This window comes from Bradysia coprophila, unplaced genomic scaffold (assembly GCF_014529535.1).
Source record: "Bradysia coprophila strain Holo2 unplaced genomic scaffold, BU_Bcop_v1 contig_358, whole genome shotgun sequence".
Lineage (NCBI taxonomy): Eukaryota > Metazoa > Arthropoda > Insecta > Diptera > Sciaridae > Bradysia > Bradysia coprophila.
Window position 1 is genome coordinate 5,301,596 of NW_023503616.1, and position 20,036 is coordinate 5,321,631.

The 20,036-nt window shown below is 39.4% G+C and overlaps 3 protein-coding genes and 1 long non-coding RNA gene across 5 annotated transcripts in view; 1 reads left to right on the forward strand and 3 right to left on the reverse strand.

Moving 5' to 3' along the window:
- Positions 1-20,036, reverse strand: part of LOC119081525 — a 298,236-nt gene that overhangs the window by 253,380 nt on the left and 24,820 nt on the right. The gene's annotated exons all lie outside the window — the stretch shown is intronic.
- Positions 1,171-11,773, reverse strand: LOC119081396 (CCR4-NOT transcription complex subunit 1). Its single transcript, XM_037190282.1, has 11 exons — positions 11,330-11,773; positions 9,266-9,469; positions 9,020-9,200; positions 8,653-8,955; positions 4,751-8,558; positions 4,493-4,679; positions 4,278-4,427; positions 2,418-4,213; positions 2,141-2,351; positions 1,925-2,073; positions 1,171-1,850 (listed from the first exon to the last, which is right to left on the reverse strand). The coding sequence occupies exons 1-11, from the start codon at positions 11,429-11,431 to the stop codon at positions 1,757-1,759; spliced, it is 7,185 nt and encodes a 2,394-aa protein (XP_037046177.1). The 5' UTR covers positions 11,432-11,773; the 3' UTR covers positions 1,171-1,756.
- LOC119081415 (exocyst complex component 3) lies at positions 14,221-16,902 on the forward strand. The gene is made up of 6 exons (XM_037190313.1): positions 14,221-14,558; positions 14,614-14,809; positions 14,877-15,413; positions 15,475-15,657; positions 15,727-16,167; positions 16,226-16,902. The coding sequence occupies exons 1-6, from the start codon at positions 14,320-14,322 to the stop codon at positions 16,850-16,852; spliced, it is 2,223 nt and encodes a 740-aa protein (XP_037046208.1). The 5' UTR covers positions 14,221-14,319; the 3' UTR covers positions 16,853-16,902.
- Positions 16,809-19,872, reverse strand: LOC119081413 (SET and MYND domain-containing protein 4). Of its 2 annotated transcripts, none has more exons than XM_037190310.1 (10): positions 19,619-19,870; positions 19,328-19,562; positions 19,082-19,268; positions 18,909-19,017; positions 18,344-18,839; positions 18,141-18,287; positions 17,726-18,085; positions 17,470-17,674; positions 17,266-17,403; positions 16,809-17,208 (listed from the first exon to the last, which is right to left on the reverse strand). In XM_037190310.1, exons 1-10 carry the CDS (start codon positions 19,762-19,764, stop codon positions 16,937-16,939), a joined length of 2,295 nt encoding a protein of 764 aa, XP_037046205.1. In that variant the 5' UTR covers positions 19,765-19,870; the 3' UTR covers positions 16,809-16,936. The 2 variants fall into 2 exon arrangements, 1 of the variants encoding a protein (XP_037046205.1); XR_005088483.1 differs by having other exon boundaries at positions 17,067-17,208; positions 17,465-17,674; positions 19,619-19,872.

The window sequence follows — 20,036 nt, forward strand, 5'->3', positions numbered from 1 at the left end:
TTCTGTAAACTTGTTTCCCTGTAGAAAGGGACGCTATAATTCCACAATTGCACGAAATGACACGAAATTAAATTTTTAGAAGACTTTTTGTTCGTTCTGCTTCGAAGTAAGGTGAAATCACTTCGACGCAAACGTTGCCAAAATTACATTTTTTGATATAAAAACTGAAGATCGGTGTCATTCGAAACCTACAGCATATGACTTCACGAGAAAAATACCTTTGGCCAGGTTAGTTGGGTGAGTGAAGTAGGTGAAATCAACTTCCCAGTAGTGATGAGTGTCATCCTCGAATTTTGACTCGTCGAGGTTATCTCGAAACATTTTGTAACCATTTTTTTAAACGGTTTAGAGCCAAAGCAACATTTTCTGTGGGGCAACAACAACCAATTTCGAAAAGAAAAATATTTCTGGCTATTAATGACCACCGAAAAATATCACTTTCTTAGACATATCTCCCCCAAATTTTGGATTACCAACCTCATATTGGGCTTAAACTGCGCGTCTTGACCATAGCTTTCAGGGAAAAAAAGCTTACTGAAATCAGTTTTTATTTGGTGAAAATATTTCGAAAAGTCTCAAACGTTTAACGCAACTAACCGCCGACTTCTACGATCACACAAGTTACATTCGCAGGCTAAAAATTCCAATTCTTGTTGGCATGAAAGCACTGGGTCTCCTGAGTATTAGAAAATGTATAGACTGATTTGTTACCGCAAAACATAGCCAACACAGCTCAATTAATGTATCAGAAATGACGACATTTTAACGCAACTAACCCTGGAGTTACCCATATACACCTTCTAACAAGTACACCTTCTGCGATTCTGTTACCTTTAGGCAAATTAATGATTCTACAGTTTGTCTACCACTAGAAAACGCAATTTAAGATTTATCGAGTTTTAAGTCCCCAGTCAATTAAGTGATTCTTATGATATTTTAGCGGGAAATTTGAACTCGTTAAGGGATTTTAAAATTTTGTGCCAAAATATCATAACCTGTAAACCCTTTATTGACTGGGAACATCGATCACTTTTAAAACTCTAAAAAAAAACTCAAATATGTTATGAACTAAAAAAAAGCCCCCGCTGTAATGTTAAAAATTGAATAGCAGGACAATGCCTCTCGAATCATCGTTTGAAGGTCAATAGCCAATTAAAAAACACTTTGATCTATCATTTAGATTTTGTTTATTTTTTTTTTATTAAAACCGAAAAAAAAATTGAAATAAAATAATTAAATTTATCACTACAGCGTTAAACCTCACCATTCATTTTGTAATATTAAAATTTTTTTGTTTGTACATCTCAACAACACTGCATATCGCACTGGATTACAACATTGTTTTATATTTCTACAAAAAAAGTCTATAAGTTTATTAGTGTGGTCCATTTGATTGGGTTCTCCCTTCTTTTTTGTCTCACAAATTTATTATTTTCTGAGTGAATTGTTTGTTGTCTGTTTTAATACTTAACTAATATCTCGAATACAATGGGAAATCAGTATCTATTTCGACCACAACATAATTAATAAAAGTAACAAATTTTCTCACTAGAGACTGTTTCTCATTTTTTTAAATTTATTTATTTATTTAACCGGTAAATGTAGTGTCCTTATTGGATGTGTAAATGTTGGTATAAGTTAAATAAGAACGGGAATTGATGTATTTCTTTAAAAAATAATAAATCTACCCATTGTGGGCAGCTGTGGTGGCGGCATAAATTACCTTATAATGAAGCCGCACATTTTATCGATTGAATTAATTGCATTCTTGCAAATCGTTTTCGTTTGGCATTTGTTGATGATTGTTTGATTTAACAACCATGCATGATCGGGCGACTGATTCGAAAAGTCTGTAGAAATAATGGAAACGAAATTAATTCCAATCACAAGCGAGAGAGAAGATATTTTTTTCGATCGAACTTACTTCTCTATTTCGGGAGCGCAGTGCACAAAATCGTGTTCCCAGAATTTGTATCCGGGATTCTTTATTAGTTCGATGAATGTGATCAATAGACCCCATGGATGTGGTCGATTTACAATTAAACGTTCCAACAGGACCCGTGTTATTTGTTCCTGCAAATTGTGGAACAATGGTTTCAGATGAACATTTTCGCAAAGAACCGGAAGTCATTTGACTCACCTGAATTGCTTCCGAGTTAGTTTCAACGAACAAGTACAACAACACGCAACTGAAATAATGCGTATGGCTGTTCGGATACCTTAATTGATTCGCTATGGCGTTCAAGAACAAATATCGACCTTCATTATCCAGATCGACTGCCAGATTTTGGAAGATATCCATGTGTGCACTGTGGACAATAGTCGTCATATTCGGTACTAGATTCTTTGATCTGAAATCAATGGAAAGGAAATGATTGTCGATCTATCACATTGAGCATACCATTCAAAAATTTTACCTAATGTGAGTAATTGCTTGAATACCAACGTATAGCACAAGTGAATTCATTAGCGCAACATTGTATCGTGATCCCGGCTCATTCGATATTTGCAAATGTCCTCGCAGCTCGGACAAAAATGTGACCGGTGCTCTAGCTTTCAAATATGAATCTAAATCCTTTTTGAAGCCTAACGGATGGATGTTGGCTGCGTAGTTTGTGAAAATTCTCGGAGCTGTCGCAATTTCACTTAACATATCCACTTTCAAGTTCGGCGTAAATGGATCTGGCAGCCTCATGTTGCGTGGAAAAGCGGCCAGAATAAGATTTCGCATTTGAATGCAATTCGGTGGAATCACGTCGCAAAAGCCGAAATGATAGTCGCAAAGGAATTCTGGAAAATCGTGCAACAACACCAACAAAACACGTAGAGTTCCCTTGTACAACAATTGAACAGGCTTTGCGAGCTCGGCGTTCCTCAAGAACGGTGCTAGGTACTTGAATAAGTCCATCAGCAGTGCCGAATACATTGACCAGCCTTTCTGTTGCGGAATCATGGCCAATATTCGACCGATGAACACCCGATGCGAAATTAACTCCAACCACGAATAACAAAAGCCGGGTGCGACGGACGGTTTCAGGATGTGATACGTATGACAGAATGCAGTTACTACACTTAAGTTGATGGTTTCTAAAACTGGTTCCGGAGCAGTCAGTTCCAAAAATAACATAATAAACAGTCGATGATATCCCAATTGTTGGAAATTAGCACCATGCATTTCTTGATCTTGCAACAAAACTCCAACGACAATGCCCAGAATTTTGTTTAGCAAATTCACTTTGGTTGAGTTATTGCCATGTTCTCCTGAATGCTTGACAATCAAAGCAATTAGGCGCACAAATGCGTCAATACACTGAAACACTTTTGTCTTGGCCGTTTGGGGTGCAATTGTCGGGTCGCCAAGATTTCTGTAGGCCAAATCGATGCATATTTGCGTTGCTTGACGGAAAAATCGTGTAATCAAATCATCTGTTTTCAATATGCCGTATAAGGTCATCCTATTGACAAACATTCCAAACGACTTAATTGGATCCCGACCACTTGCTTGAGCATGATAGATGCCAACCCATTCCTTCAGCAAACATTCTGCCTTCTCACGGAAGTCTGGTGGATCTTCCTCACTGGATCGCACTTGAAGTATGCCCGAATGAATATGTTGAGTCGGTCCGGCTGCTGTCCGGTCCAACATTAAAGTGTTCGGATCGTGAGTCAAGCGTAACATTTCGATGAGATGTGCCAGACCTTCCGGTGCTCGGGGATGTGTTGACAGTCGATACAGTAAATCGATGGTGTTGGCAAAATCATTTTCTGTGACCAAAGCACTGGGACGTTCATCGACTAAATAGTGTTGGACAAGTTGCATTGCAAACGCCACCGCCACATAATGAGTACCGCTATCCATCATATTAACTAGCATCATGTCGTATTGACTGAGATTGACGAAATTTGCGGAAATTAATACATCGACAGCTTCTAGATTATATCTTATGTCTTCACGACATTCGACCATGCATTTTGTGATGGCTCGATTCGTCCAAATAGCTCCGAATGCACGACCATCTTGCAATAGGCGCAACGCTCTCAAGTGAATGTCGCGATACAGTTTGATTTGTTCCATGTGTTCTGTGTTGGAGACCAAACCTTCCAGCAAACCTTCAACAGCCTTGTTCAACAGGTTGAGCGCGCTGAGGTTGTCTCGATTTCGTCTTGCGTGGACAAGACATTCAAACAGTGCATGCATATTAGTTAGTTGAATCTAAAAGTGAAAAAAGGGTAAGTACGCTGTCGACGTTCATACAGGCAATAGTGTTTGTACATACTTGTAGGGCTGGAATTGTCATCACATTATTCAAGAACGCTTCCATTTTGCCACCCAATTCTTCGTATAAAACTCCGAACTCGTCCGGACCGAAAATTGATCCGTGTGAACTTGGCGCAACAGGATTGAACGGCACAACCGGTAAGCTATCCTATAAAGGCAAACGAATGTGTTGATTGGATGATAAAACCAAACTCAAATTTAACATGTACGTACTGGCAAACTGGCTTTTGGGATGAATAAAGCTGCATCACGTTCAGTCATAGTCTGGAATCCTGGAATATTTCTGGCGAATTCTTCGTATACAGCAAATTGTGAGCTATCAACACCGCCAACTTTCAATTTAATTGGTTCGGGCATTCTGTCCGATTGATAAGCGAGAACATTTGGATCATAGTATCGTCTGCAAAAAAAGAAACAAGAAACGTTGAACACCATGGTCATTTCCGTGGCTATACTACGAAAGTTACTCACCTATCTGGTCTAGCAATTTTCCTCATGTCAAAGTCCCCTGACAATCGCTTATCAATGTCGGGTATAGCCTTTTCAATTGCACTCTTTTGAATAAAAGCACAAGCCAGTTCAGCATTATCCATCGCCAACTGGTTGACTGCCTCATTTATCAATTCGTTCGGATGTTGTGATAATGCAGATTGGAAGGCAGACTTGATATTCGCAGTAATGCTTTGCAGTAACTGATCTTTGCACGTTATCATGGCCATGCTAGCTGTCAAATTCCGTACCATATAGTGTGCAGCGGTGCGCATTCTGGACTCATCTGGATCCAGAGCAAAGTCCTTTCGAATTAACTGTTCGCTGATGTTAACACCAATTCGAACACTTCGTTCCACAACGGGATTGATCCATTCAGTTATAGTTCTTTCGATGGCTTGACGAACCAATTGTTTCAATTGTGGTTGCGTGTGCAAAATTGCAATGTTTGGTGAGAAAACAATGTGCTGAGCCAGATTCGATATGCTAGTCACCGATATGTCCATATAACTGTATCGCGGCTCAATCGGCATTGCAATGGTTCCACTTGACTCGAGCGGTGCAATGGGAGATAGGTTCGGACCGGAGGATTGTACTGATGGTGGAGGTGCAATTTCGTCGTTGATCGCCGGACCACCCATCGCTTGAATCATTTGTTGTTGTTGTTGTTGTTGTTGTTGTGCTTGCAATTCCTTCTGGTGTTTCGGTTGCGACAGTTGATATTCAATATTCAATGCCTTTTCGGGATCCTTCAGATAGATGCAAGGTTTCAAACTTGCCACATCGATGTTGAAAGTTTTGCACAAAACTTCGATTTCGAATTTCAAGTTCAGCTTCAAATCGGGCTCTTGATGCAGTTCAGCCAATACATTCATAATGCCCATAGTCCAAGGATTCGGTGGTTTGAATACCCGACTTTTAGCGCATGATTCCAGCACTTTGGCAACGAATGGAACGACGTACAGCAATTCATTTTCACTTTTGTGATACGCCTCCACAATCAATGACTTCAAGTCGAGATCAATTTGCAATATTGGTCGATTTCGTCCTAGCGTCATCATTCCCAACCAATGACCAAGATTTTTTAGCAGCGTTCGATCGGAGAAATTGTCGGCTCCCTTTTCCGCCCGCAACAATACCCGAATATTTCGAAAACTTTCCTTCGTAACGAGTCGAACGATGTCTGGAATTTTCAATGCATCCAGGAAGTTTGAGTATAGAACGTGGAAATTAAGCTCGATGGAAGCACGCTTCAGTACCATGTACTGCGATAACCATGAGTAATAGTCTTTGATCAAAATCTCCTTCATTTCATCACACTTCTGTTGCAAGTTCAACTGACTTAGATTGTTGAAAATGAACGCAGTCTTATCCTGAACAGTGTCGGGTGGAACGATAATTTTCTCCTCGCGATCAGCTGTTGCTACCAGCAATGTATTGATGTTTGTCGCATTGGCTATTGATTTAATGTTACGAGATGCTTGTGCCATGGCAGTTGGATTCGGTGTAACGGAAATTGGTGTCATTGACATACTCCTAGCACTATCTCGATACAATGCTGTTGGATTCTCGCTACCCGGTATCATTTTCGGCAACGATGGCGGCATTAGTTGACCTTGCGGTGTATTCGGTGGCTCTTGACTTTGTGCTCCGTATTTGACGTATTCAATTATGTGTTCCGGAAACGAATTGAAATGAGCAATTGATTTTATGTGTTCACAGTATTTCTGGTATGTGTGGAGCTTTGTTTTGAAGCGATCCAGGGCGGTTATGCCGAAGAAATACATTTTCGAGTTCTCTGGTTTTCGTAGCGCGTCTAATACACATCGCAACGCCAAACCCAGTGGAACATATGTGCAAAGATTGCGATCAATCATGCCACCAAACAGTTGAGCTGTCGTTATCAATTCCTTATCGGGGTAATTGGGGAAGAATCGATACTCTTCAAACAAATTGCGAAGCATGCACTGGTAAACCTCTCGTTCACGACGAACCGGTGAATCTTGGAAGCGTTGAAGCATATCAAGCACCTCATCAATTGACAGTGTTGGATGAGGTGGATGGTTATAAATCTGTTGAAAATAACTGTTTGCTTCGTCCTCGACTTCTTTCGATACGTTAGCCGCCAATTCGGATGATATTGATGCGTTCGTGATGGGTAATTTTTCGCCTGTTGGTGTAGCTGGAATTCTTCCCAAATTGTTTACCGGTGGTGCTGCCGCTAGTGACATAATCGGGAACGGACTATTTGAAGGTGCTTGAAGTAAGCGGGATGGCGAAGCTGGAGTCGACACAATATTATTTAGCACATTATTGAAATTGAAAGCAGCACTTGCTGGAGCTCCCAGATTCAGACCGGCCATACTTGATCCCAAAGCAGCTATTGAATCAGTACCGGCAAACATTCCTCCCAGATTGGGAGTACTAAATGGAGCTTCCAATCCTCTGTGAGCTCTTAACACATTCGGCGGAGGTTGTGGTTGCTGTGGCTGCTTTGTCTTGTTCAAATACATGTTACAGTTGCTGGTCATTGTTAGTATAATTTCGGTGAGTTCTTGTTGCACGTTCGCTGCACATTGTTGTAGACACGATAACATTGTACTAAGTGTTTCGAAGGGTAACTGTGCAGCTTTCGGAATTTGATCTACGATAATTTTACCCGTTATTTCTGGACACCGTCGCTGCAAGAACTTCACAATCGCATGAACAAACGGTTCACCGTGCTCACGAATCTTATCACCCAGCCACTTTTCCAACTTCAAATACTCCCTTCGCGACGCTAAGCATGCCAAATCGATGACAAACATGAACGATCTGGCGTTAAGAAGATTCGATAATGCCTTCAGTTCTTGCGACACTTCCAGTATGCGTGACAATCGAGATTGATCGTAGTCACCGCGGATGTACCATTCGCTCATTGAGTGCATAATGATGTGACGAATTTGTGGATTGAAATTTGTCGAATTCCATGCATGATGAAGTATTGTTCCGGAATTCGGATGATTGCCCAGGAAAATCGGCACCAAGCTGGTAAAAAGCTCCTGTCTCAGCACCGTCATCGGTTGCTGCGCTTGTAGCAATGCCATAAACAATATGTCCGGACAATGTTGGACGGGTGTTTTGAAGTGCTCCAATACTTGTGTGTAAAAGCCTTGTTCAGCTATCGTGAGCAATGCTTCGACTAGATGAATTGATTTCCACGATGCTATTTCTTTATTGTCGACTTCTGGTGGCGTTTTCAGCGATTCAATTTGCACGCTCTTGTAAATGTGATCGGCAAACGAGTAAATGTCGGGATTTTTGATTATCAACGAGATAAGCGATAGTTGCCCCTCTGCATTTTTCCATTGGTTGCAAATGCAGTCAACGGGGAACGTTTGTCCAACACCACTTGATTGCATGCCAAGCCGGACGGTTGTTATAAGAATATTCAGTCCGATTCGATCTTTAATCAAAAATTCGCGATGATCAAAAGCAAAGCATACATCCGTCCAGTTTATGTTCGCAGCGACTTCTTTCAATGCTTGAACGAAAATTTCTGGTTTCCATGTTGTGTGTTCAGCTGTTGATGATATTGATGCTGGCTGAGTCTTGTCTTTTTGATCGACACCCTGGCCACCTTGCCAGAATGCATTGCTCGGTGTCGGCAAATTGATACTGCAATCGGAAAGATTTGTATGCGTTCGACACATAAGCGCAACTATCTTGGCCACATCCTGTGAGAGAATTTCGCGACCAGTATTGATCAGATGTGTTTTGCAGTCTTCAACCGATGCCGTAAATGAATAGCCTAAAATTGAAGTGGAGTTGAAAGGTTAGCGAACGTAATTGACCAATTCAGTGTGAATCAAAAAAAGAAGAAGAAGAATCTTTCAGCATCTCACCTATATCCATGACCAGATTAGGCCATGACGTATCCATAATGGCTGATGTTAAAATACCCTGCGAATTCGCGGACATTTTCTCAGCCGAGATCTCTGTATCTTCCGTGTAAATAAGGGGCGCTAGAATCAATGGCACTCGATCTCTCGGGAAGTCCCGCGCCAATTGACCGATAAATTTGTTGTAAACAACCTCGGATAGACCCAATTTCTTATATTTGCCGTGCGACAATAACGACAAAATCAATTGTAGTAATTCTGGTGATATATCGTTCAGGCCACCTTCTTGATTGGGTCGAATTGTGTCTGAGAATATAGAGACAATTATCGTACTGTTCCAAGATCCATAAGCCATTCACAAAACACTCACCAATTTCCACGTATTGTTGAATGAGTGAAGTGAGGCCAATTTTTATTTGATTTTCGGCAATTCGTGCGAAATCCGAATTTGTTGAATGTGTTAATGCTAAGGCAATTACAACTTCCAATATTGGTGAACAGTTGAGTGCTCTAGAAACTTGATTCAAAATATTCCCGACTGGTTTCAAAGACTGTACACAAAGAAAGGAAGAAAAACATTAATTGCGAACATTTTGCAGAAACTAGCGGATATTACCTTTTGGTAGGAAAAGCAGTTGTCGATGGCGAAACAGATGTTAGTTATGAGTGAGGATTTGTTCAACTGCGCTGTTAGTTCCTGCGTTAAAAGTTTAGCGTGCAGTGAATTCTTAGATACTTGAATTGAGTCCCCAAAATCAATGTTCGAAAAGAGGCAACGCAGAAGATGGCGATCTGCTTCTAATCCGAACGGTTTTACCAGCTGAAAAATGAACACAAACAATTTTTGTTATCAAATTTATTTAAATATCAAAAGAAAGTCCACTGATTGAACTGTACGTAGATGTACTGTTGTTCACCAACAAAATAAACATGATCTCAGAAAGTGAGTAGTAAATATTTACCAAACATAATTCACGGTATTTGACCAAATTCTTTTCAGTATTCGGTTGAATTATGGCGATAGTGGAGGGTGGATAATAAGAACAACATGACCAAAATAATGAGAAAATACTGCGCTGATATATAAAACTGATAAAAACGTACAGCAGCAGGAAAAACCAGATTGATTAACTCGTCTCTTAATATAAGATTATGCACCTCTTGCCAAAATTGTTATCGAGACGTGAGGACATTGCTGGTCGAAAACCGTGATGACCGCACGTTAAGATAACAATTTTGACGAGAGGTGCATACACTTTTTTATCTGTTGAGAACATAATACCGAGTGGCAAATTATTGTTCTAGGCAGATACCACCCCCTGGACACTTCGACAAACAATATATATGAATAGCGTGAACAGCGTCACACCCTTGGCAGATACTCTTAATTGAAATACCTAGGCGTTTATCTGTCATCATAATAATTCACTGTTGATATATTGAGAGAGAGAGTAGAAGCGATCCCCTACGCGGGTATTCTTACCGTATTTGTCGTCACTTAACCAAACAGTAAAGGAATTACAATCGAGAATACAATACAAATGGATGTGGAGACGTTTTCCTGTTCAAAGAAGTAAATGACGACACGGAATTCAATTTCACAATGATCGGAAATACTGGTGTGTGTTTATGGACCGACTTCTCAATAAATTTAAAGTCCAGTGGATACTATACTTTCCAGGAATTTCGAAATAATGTCAAATTCAACGATACGATAGTAGACTACTACTGTCATAACACGATCTTGTACATGTATGGAATCTGCCAAAGTAAATTGCGAATAAGGTATTTACTGAGAGTAGTTGAAAACTTTTTTTTTTCTTTTGTTCGGGTTTGAGGGCAATGTCAAAATGAGAGAAATTTCTTTTGTTAAACGTTTGACGTTGCCTTCAAACCTTGCTCAATCATCACTCCCAATTCTGCATTGAATCTAATTTTGTATGCTGTTGCGTTCAAAATAGTTTCCACCAAATTGTTATGTCCACTGAATATTCAATTTTCCTTGAATTCTGACGGAAAGGTAAAATAATGAAATTCTATCAACAACTGGAAGAAGCAGTTATCTTACATAGACTTATAAAGTCGTACACACACTTTCAATATCTTTTGACGTATTATAACAGACGTAAATCATCAAAATTTTGGCATTATTTTGTTTTCATTGGAAAAAATACTTTCTCATCAATAGTTGAAACTGAAAACAAATTTTCTTGCATATACCTATATCGCTTAAGGTTTGAAATAGATTACGTGTTCACATCGGTGATAAAAACAAAAATATTGTACTGATGGTGTGTAGTACGCATTTGTTATTCCTATCCAAAAATAACCTTGTGTAATAAGGTTATTGGACTGTTAGAGGCCAACGAAAACGATCTCTGAGGAACCCAAATAATTATCGAAACCAATCAATTCGCTAACATTATAACAAATGGTATGGTAACACAGTCGCAAATAATTTTAACCATTCTTCATTCCCCTGTGAATCCAGGTCTGGTAAGTTCAGACCGAAAAAACTGTTAAGGCTCGGCGCATCGAGTTATTTAATTAAAATTACCATAAATCAATGCTCTTTGACTTAAAATTACAAAAAGAAAGGAAATAACAAAAATTAAAATTAACCAAAATGGCGACACAGCTAGCGCCCTCATTGTACAATCAAAAAAGAGTTGGTACTTACCAACGCCAATTGTCGGCTATTTTGCGTGAAATTCTTCTTGTTCAAGTTAGAAACCAAATAACTAATCTGCGTCAAAGTAAACGACAAGGAATCCTGGTTCATAATTCCATCAAAACATTAGCGAAAGCTTCAAAAAATGAAGCCCTCTCTCTATTGACAGAGTTTTTATCGAACGCGTATGCGACGAGGTTGAAATCTTAAATTGACAAATTCGTGGTGATGAAAAATATTTGCACTTGTATTGTCTGTTTCTTTGTTCTAAGCCCCACATTGGGGCAAAATGTTAACCACAACCAATTACTACAGCACAGTACGAACAATAGCAAAAGTAAAAATTTAAGTTAATCAGACTTGAATTTTGTTGGATAATTTCGTTAAAGTAAGGATCCGAAAAAAGTTTCTTCTTTCAGGAACACACCACTTTTGCAACTGCGAACAATCATCATTGAATAAGATCGGTATAATGGATGGTGGTTTTCTATGAGTGGAATGATTGAAATGAATTTTCATTGACAGTTTCAGGTCGCAGAGAGCCGTCGGGTTTTTTAAGCAATGAATCTATCAAATAAGAACGTTTGCGTTTCAATATTAGATGCAAAGGCAGATTAATTTTCTGTTATGCAGTCTTTACCAATGAATGTAACAAGAGCTCGTTCAGGAACGATTTTTTCTTCACTGAATTTCGTTCAGTTAACGATGACAGGTGTAACTGTGAGGTTAGATTTCTCAGGATGTATTTTGGTCGTGAAATGTTACCCAAATGTCATGAAACTTCGGTGACAATGGATGTGTTGTGGTCTGCGGATATAAATCATTTCGATTTCTGTGGACCATTTGATGAATCGATATGCCAGCGTCGACAGTTCAAGAACAGAGATTTTCCGATGTCAAAACGATCTGACACCGACCTAACAGAACATTTTCATAGAATGGATTTGCATATAAACGGATGTGCTAAAAGTAATCCTGTACGAGTTGGGGGCTGCAAGTAACCACAGTACAGGCAGTATTTGCTATATTGTTGTCGAGTGTGTACATCAGAGCGCTGATATTAATCACGAAGTGGCATGCATCCAAGTGCAAAATGCCAAAAACGTCCATCAAATGGCAGCGTGGTTTTTGCGTACAGAACCACCAAGTTTCATGTTGCCGGCGAATGTGTTCGAAGCGGAAGGGGAGCGTATTTGGGAAATCTTGGATACGTGCAATTATATACGAACAAGATATCTTCTCGTCGACTATTTGGATCATGCACTGGAAATGTTGCTTGGCTTTGTTCAGACGGGGAATAAGTACGTTGGCCCGGTCTCATCGATCCGAAAGATTATTAGGACGCAATGACAGCGTGTCGGTACAGTGAGGGAAGTGAAGATCATGCCCAGGAAATCATTCAATACTATTACGAGGCATATGAGGAGACGCCTGATGCAATTCAGATGATCAAAGAAATGGTCGAACTGGATGGTCGATCTTAGAAAAGCGCACTGTAGACTGTGCGAAAATATTTTTTTCTGACTTTTCATTGCGTCGAATGAATTCTGAATAATGGATGAGTGATGTTCGTCATGGTCAAATAAATTTCTAAGAAACAAAATAGTTCTGTTGTCAGTTGTTTGTGGCACTTCTTTCAGTCTAGTAAGTTTGTCTGTTAAGGTAAGTTAAGGACGCAAGTGAGTATCACTGTAAAGTTGAGGTCCTCCACATTCATAATAAATAATAATTTAATCAAATAATTGCATTAGTGAGGTGGAGGTCACAGCCCTCGTCAAAGTTCACCTACGTTCCATCGATTCATACATACAATTTTTTGAAATTAATATTTGCCCCAAGAGTACTCGACCTCAGCTTTCCAACGAACCCATACACGCTCGTGTCCTCGCCCCCTTACGGAAATGAAATCCGGACTACGAAACCCCATTTTCGACTTTTTTCCGAACGTATATGAACGGCAAACGTCAGACAACTGTTAGTGTAACATTAAACGTCAAATCTTCACTGAGTGAAGAAAAAATCGTTCCTGAACGAGCTCCAAACCAGGTCTGTCCATACAAGCCGGAGGAGATAGCGATTTCATAAACAAACTCACCTTTCATTGAAAATCATTAAAAGGTGATTTTTTTTTTAAAATATAAAATCGCTATTTCTCCTCCGCTCCTTACAAATTTTGACATCAGACCTATAGAGTATACTTTCATTGGTCTTTACTGAGAGTAATTAGAGAAAATAAAATCAACATTATATAGCTCACTTTGCGAACTGACTACTTATACCTATGACATCTTATAGGGAAAATCCGAGGTCACACAATTACATTTACCTTGGAAAAATCTTATTTGACAAAAATACATAATGTTCGTCAAGTTGGATTTTCTTGTAAGAAAAACCAAGTGTCCCAGAAGTTGACAGCGCAGTATATCTTGTATAATGAGTATAGGTCGGTTCCAAGGCCATACGAATTGTCAAATTACTGTCAAATTTCATCCATAGAGACATAACCTCATCAATATTTGTATGAAAACCGATCTCTGTGGATGAAATCGTGTTCATTCGGCTAGTCAAACTTCGTGTTTACGGTTACTTGGAACAAACCTATCACCGATAACGAGAACTGTTTTCATCAAATGTTCATTTAAATTTTATTGTCTACAAAACGACATATTTTGTATTAAAATGAAAAAATTTATCAAAAAGAAAGTTTTGCGCACTAAAGTCAAAAATACCGGAAACGACTCAGACCTCGTTGATTGTAGGATATAAATAGCATACGAATTATCGGTTGATACTGTTGAATCTTGTAATATCTGAACAATCTTTATTTTCATTTTTCATCGACTTCCTACCATTACGCAAGCTAAGTTTTCAGCTGTCAAGTTCCTTTCCATTGTTCCATTTTTCTTACCCTTTATGTGACAGTTCTGAGCAAAATATTACACACGACTTTTGTTTATTCGTTTTTTTCTTCATAATTTGTTAACTTAGACATTTCAAAAATGGATTTAAGTCAATTGGAAACAGAAGCTAAGCTGGCTGCTATCAAAGATGTTAAAAATATGCTACAACGTCCGGGTCAACTCGAAAAAGTCGATCAATATAAGCACCGAGTGGGGCGTAAAAAGGCATCGTTGGAAGCAATGTTAAAAACTCAATTCCAAAGTCAATTGGACGGTGTTCGAGAAGGTTTGAAACAGCTTGAAGGATCCGTGAGTGAAATTAAAGAAGTGGACGAAAAGTATACATTTTGTATAATTTGTGTGCCCTTTTCATTGAATTGAGTGTTTTTGCAGATTGAAATCCGTGAACTTTCTATTAACTGACGTGCCCAAGATATACGAGTCGTTAGAACGAGTTCGAGATGAAAATGGAAAGCATTCACAATACGCAACTGCGATCGAAAACTTGAAGCACATTTTCACCGTTCAAGCAAGTGTTACGAAGACACAACAGTGGATCGAAGAAGACAAACTCTTGCATGCTCATCAGGTAATTTCTAACATTTCAGTTCTTCGATATGAATAAGACGAACTCATATGATGTGCCTTCCTTTCAGTGCCTTTCGGATTTGGAAAATTCACGAGATGACTTGCTATTCGAATTGCACAAACTGCCGAAACAGTACGCTCACGACAAGATCACATTGAAGCGTTACTTCGAAAAAGTTGAAATCGTTTCACAGCAAATGGAACGCAAAATTCGATTGATTCTCAATCGTACATTGGCTACCGTACGAAAGGAGCCAACCGTTATTGTCACAGCTCTTCGAATTATCGAACGCGAAGAGAAAGCCGATCAGTTCGCGTTGCAACAGCAAAAGAACACTGGATTCTTACCACCTGGCCGGCCCAAACAGTGGCGTAAAATGGCTCTGGATGTTCTGAATGAAGCGGTTACCGAACGCATCGAAGGATCAAAACTGGAAGAAAGGGCTGACAATAAAATGTGGTTGGTTCGAGATCTGGAGATTACGAGGCAATTCATTTTGGAGGACTTGAGAGTTGTTAAATCGCTGTGCGTTCCGTGCTTTCCACCGCACTACGATATTATGAATGAATATGTGCGAATGTATCACACCATGCTGTCAAAATACGTGAGTTGTTTGCATTATTTCATTCACTGCACTGCGCTGACTTCAAGTTTCATGTTTTTAGTTGGAGGAAATAATTCAGAGTGGCCTAGAGGGTAATGAGTATGTATCTCTATTGTCATGGGTCATGAACACATATCCTGGCGTTGAATTGATGTCTCATCCAGACTTGAAAGTCGATTTATCGATAATCAGTCCATTGATTCGGCCCGAATTGTTAGCGGAATTGGAACAGCAATATCTTAAGGTAGATCTACCATTCATTCCTCACCCTGTTTCCATACTCGCTCACTGACGATTTGTACGTTTCTTTCAGAACATGGAAAGGAACTACGAGGAATGGATGAACAAAACTGTCGCAACTGAAAAACAAGATTGGCTCAACGATTCCCTGCCTGAGCACGACGATACTGAAAAGTATTATCACACATCAGCGCCTGTGATCATATTCCAGATGATCAATCAACATTTACAAGTCACAAACACCATACATTCCGAGCTAACGTTTCACACTTTGGTGATGAGTATTCAGCAGGTGACAAAATATGGTGGAAAGTATCAACAAGCCATCCTCGAACTGAAAGAGAAACACTTCAAAGATCGCAGTCAAATGCCCTTTTTCACCCAGCATATTATAACGATCGTCAATAATTGCCAGCAAATTATTGAATTGGCACAACAGATGAAGCAATTGTACTGGCCGAAGTCGCGCACTGAACGTTATGAAGAGTTTGAAAAATTGCTGCGAACCTATCAGGTACGAAAGAAGATATTTTGAGGCGAATGAACTTTGGCATTTTGAAATTTCATTTCAGTTACTTCGAGACGAGGTGGCGTTCATATTGCTGGAAGAAGCCTTCCTCGATTTGGAAGTTCATTTCAACGAACTATTCACTGTCAAATGGTTAACTACGGCTATTTCGGTTGATACAATTTGTGTTACCTTAGCCGACTACTTCCATGACTACAATCATTTGCGCGACATGAATTTCGAGTATGTGATAAACAAGGCACAACAGTTGGTTACAAAACGCTACATCCGAGCCATGCTATCGAAACGGATCAGTAAACCGCGATCGGAATGCGAAATCATATCGAAGAAGGTCATCAAAGAAGCGCGACAGATTAAAACTTTCTTCAGCAAAATCGCTCCGAATATTTCCGATACCGACACGCCGATCGATCTCATACCAATGCTAGCGAATCTGTTGATTTCGGACATTGAAATGCTTGTGTTGGACCTGCACACATTGCTGGGAAATTATCCGTCGCTAACGGAGGATCATTTGGTGCGATTATTTTATATTCGTCATGATATCAAGGGCAATGATGTGAAAGAAAAGGTTCAAGATGCAATGAAATCGAAAAAGTCTAAGGTGAGTACGGACAAACAAGATATGATCTTCAAGGAAATTGTATTCGCAAACGATAGATTGTGGTAGATTACAACAATATTATAACTGTTACATTAAAGACCCAATTAATATATGAACGAATCGGTCAGTGGTTTTCATTTATTGACGACCCTACTTTGCCGATGCAACATTTTCTTCATAATAATTTACGAAAACGTTTTTCGTTCGATCGGAAAGGCAATCAAAGTCAGCCAAGTTGATAATATTATCGTCGGATCGACCGAAAATTGCGTAGATATCCATCAACGACGCCAGGCTGGACATATATTCCAAACTGTGACGACCGAATTTGTATTCGGTGCCGCACAATGAACTCCGGCAAATGTTCCTTATTTTATTGAAATTTTCCTCCATTCTTTTGGTCAAACGAAACGTAGGCTCATCTGTCGAAAAGTTGATGTCGTATTCAGAGAAAACAATTTGTAATAATCGACACTTACTCAGATACTGGACAATGTATTTGATGATCATGTTGGCCATATCCAATTTCTGTGAATTTATGTCTCCCTTCATGAATTTTGTAGAATTCTCATATTTGGAAATGGCCTTCAGCACGGCATTTTCAATGCTATGGACAGCTGGAACATAGGTTTCAGTTTTGGTTTGTTCTTTTACGGTTTTCATAATTCAGAGGTGGAACTTACATTCTAATTTATTAAAGGCACAGTCCGGCTCCTCCACTGCTAAACGAAACTCCAATAACCAACCGAAATTCAACGGAGAAGAGCAATTGGAGCAAACGATATTCTTTGGCGGATTATCGCCCGTATAATCTCTCCACCAAAACGTTTCCTCACTAACAACAACAACGTTCCCTCCGCAAGGGCATACATACGTGTGAGAGTTAAGCTGAAAATATTTGAATATTCACAAAGCACTGAAACACATCGATAAACTTACGTATTCCTCATCGGTTCCCTGGCACGGCACACAATCACAAACAAAGTGGTATTGTTGACTGAGCATATTCTGACGTTCTTGCCGAGGATTCAGTTTATTATTGGGCCCGTAGCAGTTGAAAATTTCGTCACCGTCATTGATTGTGCGTGTTGCATAAATCATTAGCTCTGTATTGTTGAACCGATTGCGAATGTTCGGATCGCATGAATGATTTAAAATGCTGATTTTGGGAAAAATTGCTGTAAATATTCGCTGGCTTTCGATTGACTGAGAAAGTTTCCCTTTGGCGATGCACTGGGATGATGTGAAGGAATCGAAATCATTTATTTCAAAATCCGAAATGGCATGCCCATTGCATATCTGTTCAAGCGTTAACGTTGTTAGACTATTATTAACCAAACCATTCCTTGCTCACCAGTTGTCCAATATGTCGTGTAATCAGTGCTCCAATAAAGACTTCCCATTCCCATGAAGAGACCGACATGAATTTCGGAAATTGTTTGCTCATTTCTTGAAAGAACTCCGTATGATTCCTCAGGTACATAGTGATCATCGAAGCCGTCTACAACACCGTTACAAAATCTATAAATTAAGCAAAATGTGCAAGTCGGGTGTTACCAAAACGTATCCTAGGAAATCATCGGTGTCCGTTTTCTCGAAATTTGTCACCAATTTGAGGACGGTGCCATACGCAAAATCGCTTTCATCAACGGTCAGTAACAATTCATTCCAAGCTAATAACGGTGTTGTGTCATGCAAATGTTGGATCTTTGTCATTAACTCGTTAATGCCACACAACATTGTTCTCAGTGCCAGATGTGTGATTCCCACTTCGAACCATAAATGTTTCTTGTATCCATTGCACTCGAATCGATGTATTGTTTCGTGTTCGCTTAGACACGTGAGGCCACAGTATGTAGCTCTTTTGCAGGTGTGGCACGGATATGGAATGATGTTTGTTGCGGCACAATTTTGGCAATGTTGCTCGATTGGATTTTCATAGAATTGATGAGAAACAGGAATGAAAGCGAAGGCTTTTTCTGTGACGATTAAATCGTCTGTGGAAATTGGTTCTGTTGCAACCATAAATCTTCCTTTTCGCAAAGTCTGTCTCCTGGAAAATCGACAAAATTAGGACGAATTTAGCCAATGGGTTTCAATTCTCAAATCGATGAAATCTTACTCAATCATTGACTTCTCTTTATCAGACCCACTTTCACCGTCAATATTTTCGTTCGTAGTTGGGTTGATGTTGTCCTGAAATTTCTCGTGTTCCAATGACAATTTCTGCACTAAAATTAAAATTTAAGCTCGAAAAATGTTGTACTTGGGAGAACACAGAGGTAGAGGGCTTACTCATATCTACATGAAGATGCCGGATATCCAGCTTATCCAGCAGTTCATTCATTTCCTTAATATCTCTTATCAGTTGATTCAAATCTTTTAACTCGATTGAACAACTGGCTTGACGCCAAAGCACTTTGATTAACTTCGATTGTGGATAATTTGTCAGTCTAGCAGTCATACAGTCGGAGTGTGCTTCCTTTACAAAATAAATTTGATGACCAATTTCAACCAATCAAAAGACACTCAAAATCGAACCTTGTGGTATCCCAGATTCATTAACGCAGCAGCTCTGTTCGCGTAAGCCATACCAAGCTCTGAACTACCCTTAGGAGCTGTGAATATAGCTTTTGTGTAGAAATTGACACATTTCATGCCATTTCCGCGGATATCCTTATACAATTGATTGCCGATTGATCGGAATTCATTGCTGGTTTTTAGGGAAACGTTATTCCGTTCACTGAGTGATAATATCCAGTCTGATGTTAGTTGCCTGGAAGGCAATCATTTGATAGAAACAACATCAACAAGGTTCTTTGCACTTCGTACCTGATTTCGGGAATTTTTAAAAGTTTCTGAATCGCTTCCAATTCATGACAGCTATTGAACAGGTCAGTATTTTTACTTTTTATACAGTTTACGATAGCCGACAGCATATGATCCCATCCGGAACCAATATTTTCAGTTCTGGACATTGTTGTTATGAAAATGAAACTAAATATCCGAATTATTATGAAACCCTGTGCAGCATGCAACAAGAACTGTCACAGAGAACAGCCGGCAAATAAACAAAACGAAACGGATGGAAATGGAACTAAAATTCTCTTGAGAAAAATCTCTCCCTAAAAAGGAGAGAACATGAAAGGCACACATATGTATGGGTATGTATGTTCTGTTCTTATACATTCATCGTTCTATTATACCACGAGAATTTACTTGTGGATTTAGCTGATCTGAATACAAACTT

Coding starts and splice junctions, on each gene's coding strand:
- LOC119081396 (XM_037190282.1), bottom strand. CDS start 11,431: ATGAACCAGGATTCCTTGTCGTTTACTTTGACGCAGATTAGTTATTTG. Junction 4,428..4,492: donor TCCCAAAAGCCAGTTTGCCA/GTACGTACATGT, acceptor TTGCCTTTATAG/GATAGCTTACCGGTTGTGCC. Junction 4,214..4,277: donor TGACAATTCCAGCCCTACAA/GTATGTACAAAC, acceptor TTTCACTTTTAG/ATTCAACTAACTAATATGCA.
- LOC119081415 (XM_037190313.1), top strand. CDS start 14,320: ATGGATTTAAGTCAATTGGAAACAGAAGCTAAGCTGGCTGCTATCAAA. Junction 14,810..14,876: donor AACTCTTGCATGCTCATCAG/GTAATTTCTAAC, acceptor CCTTCCTTTCAG/TGCCTTTCGGATTTGGAAAA. Junction 15,658..15,726: donor TGGAACAGCAATATCTTAAG/GTAGATCTACCA, acceptor CGTTTCTTTCAG/AACATGGAAAGGAACTACGA.
- LOC119081413 (XM_037190310.1), bottom strand. CDS start 19,764: ATGTCCAGAACTGAAAATATTGGTTCCGGATGGGATCATATGCTGTCG. Junction 18,840..18,908: donor AAAGAGAAGTCAATGATTGA/GTAAGATTTCAT, acceptor TCGATTTTCCAG/GAGACAGACTTTGCGAAAAG. Junction 17,675..17,725: donor AGGGAACCGATGAGGAATAC/GTAAGTTTATCG, acceptor AAATATTTTCAG/CTTAACTCTCACACGTATGT.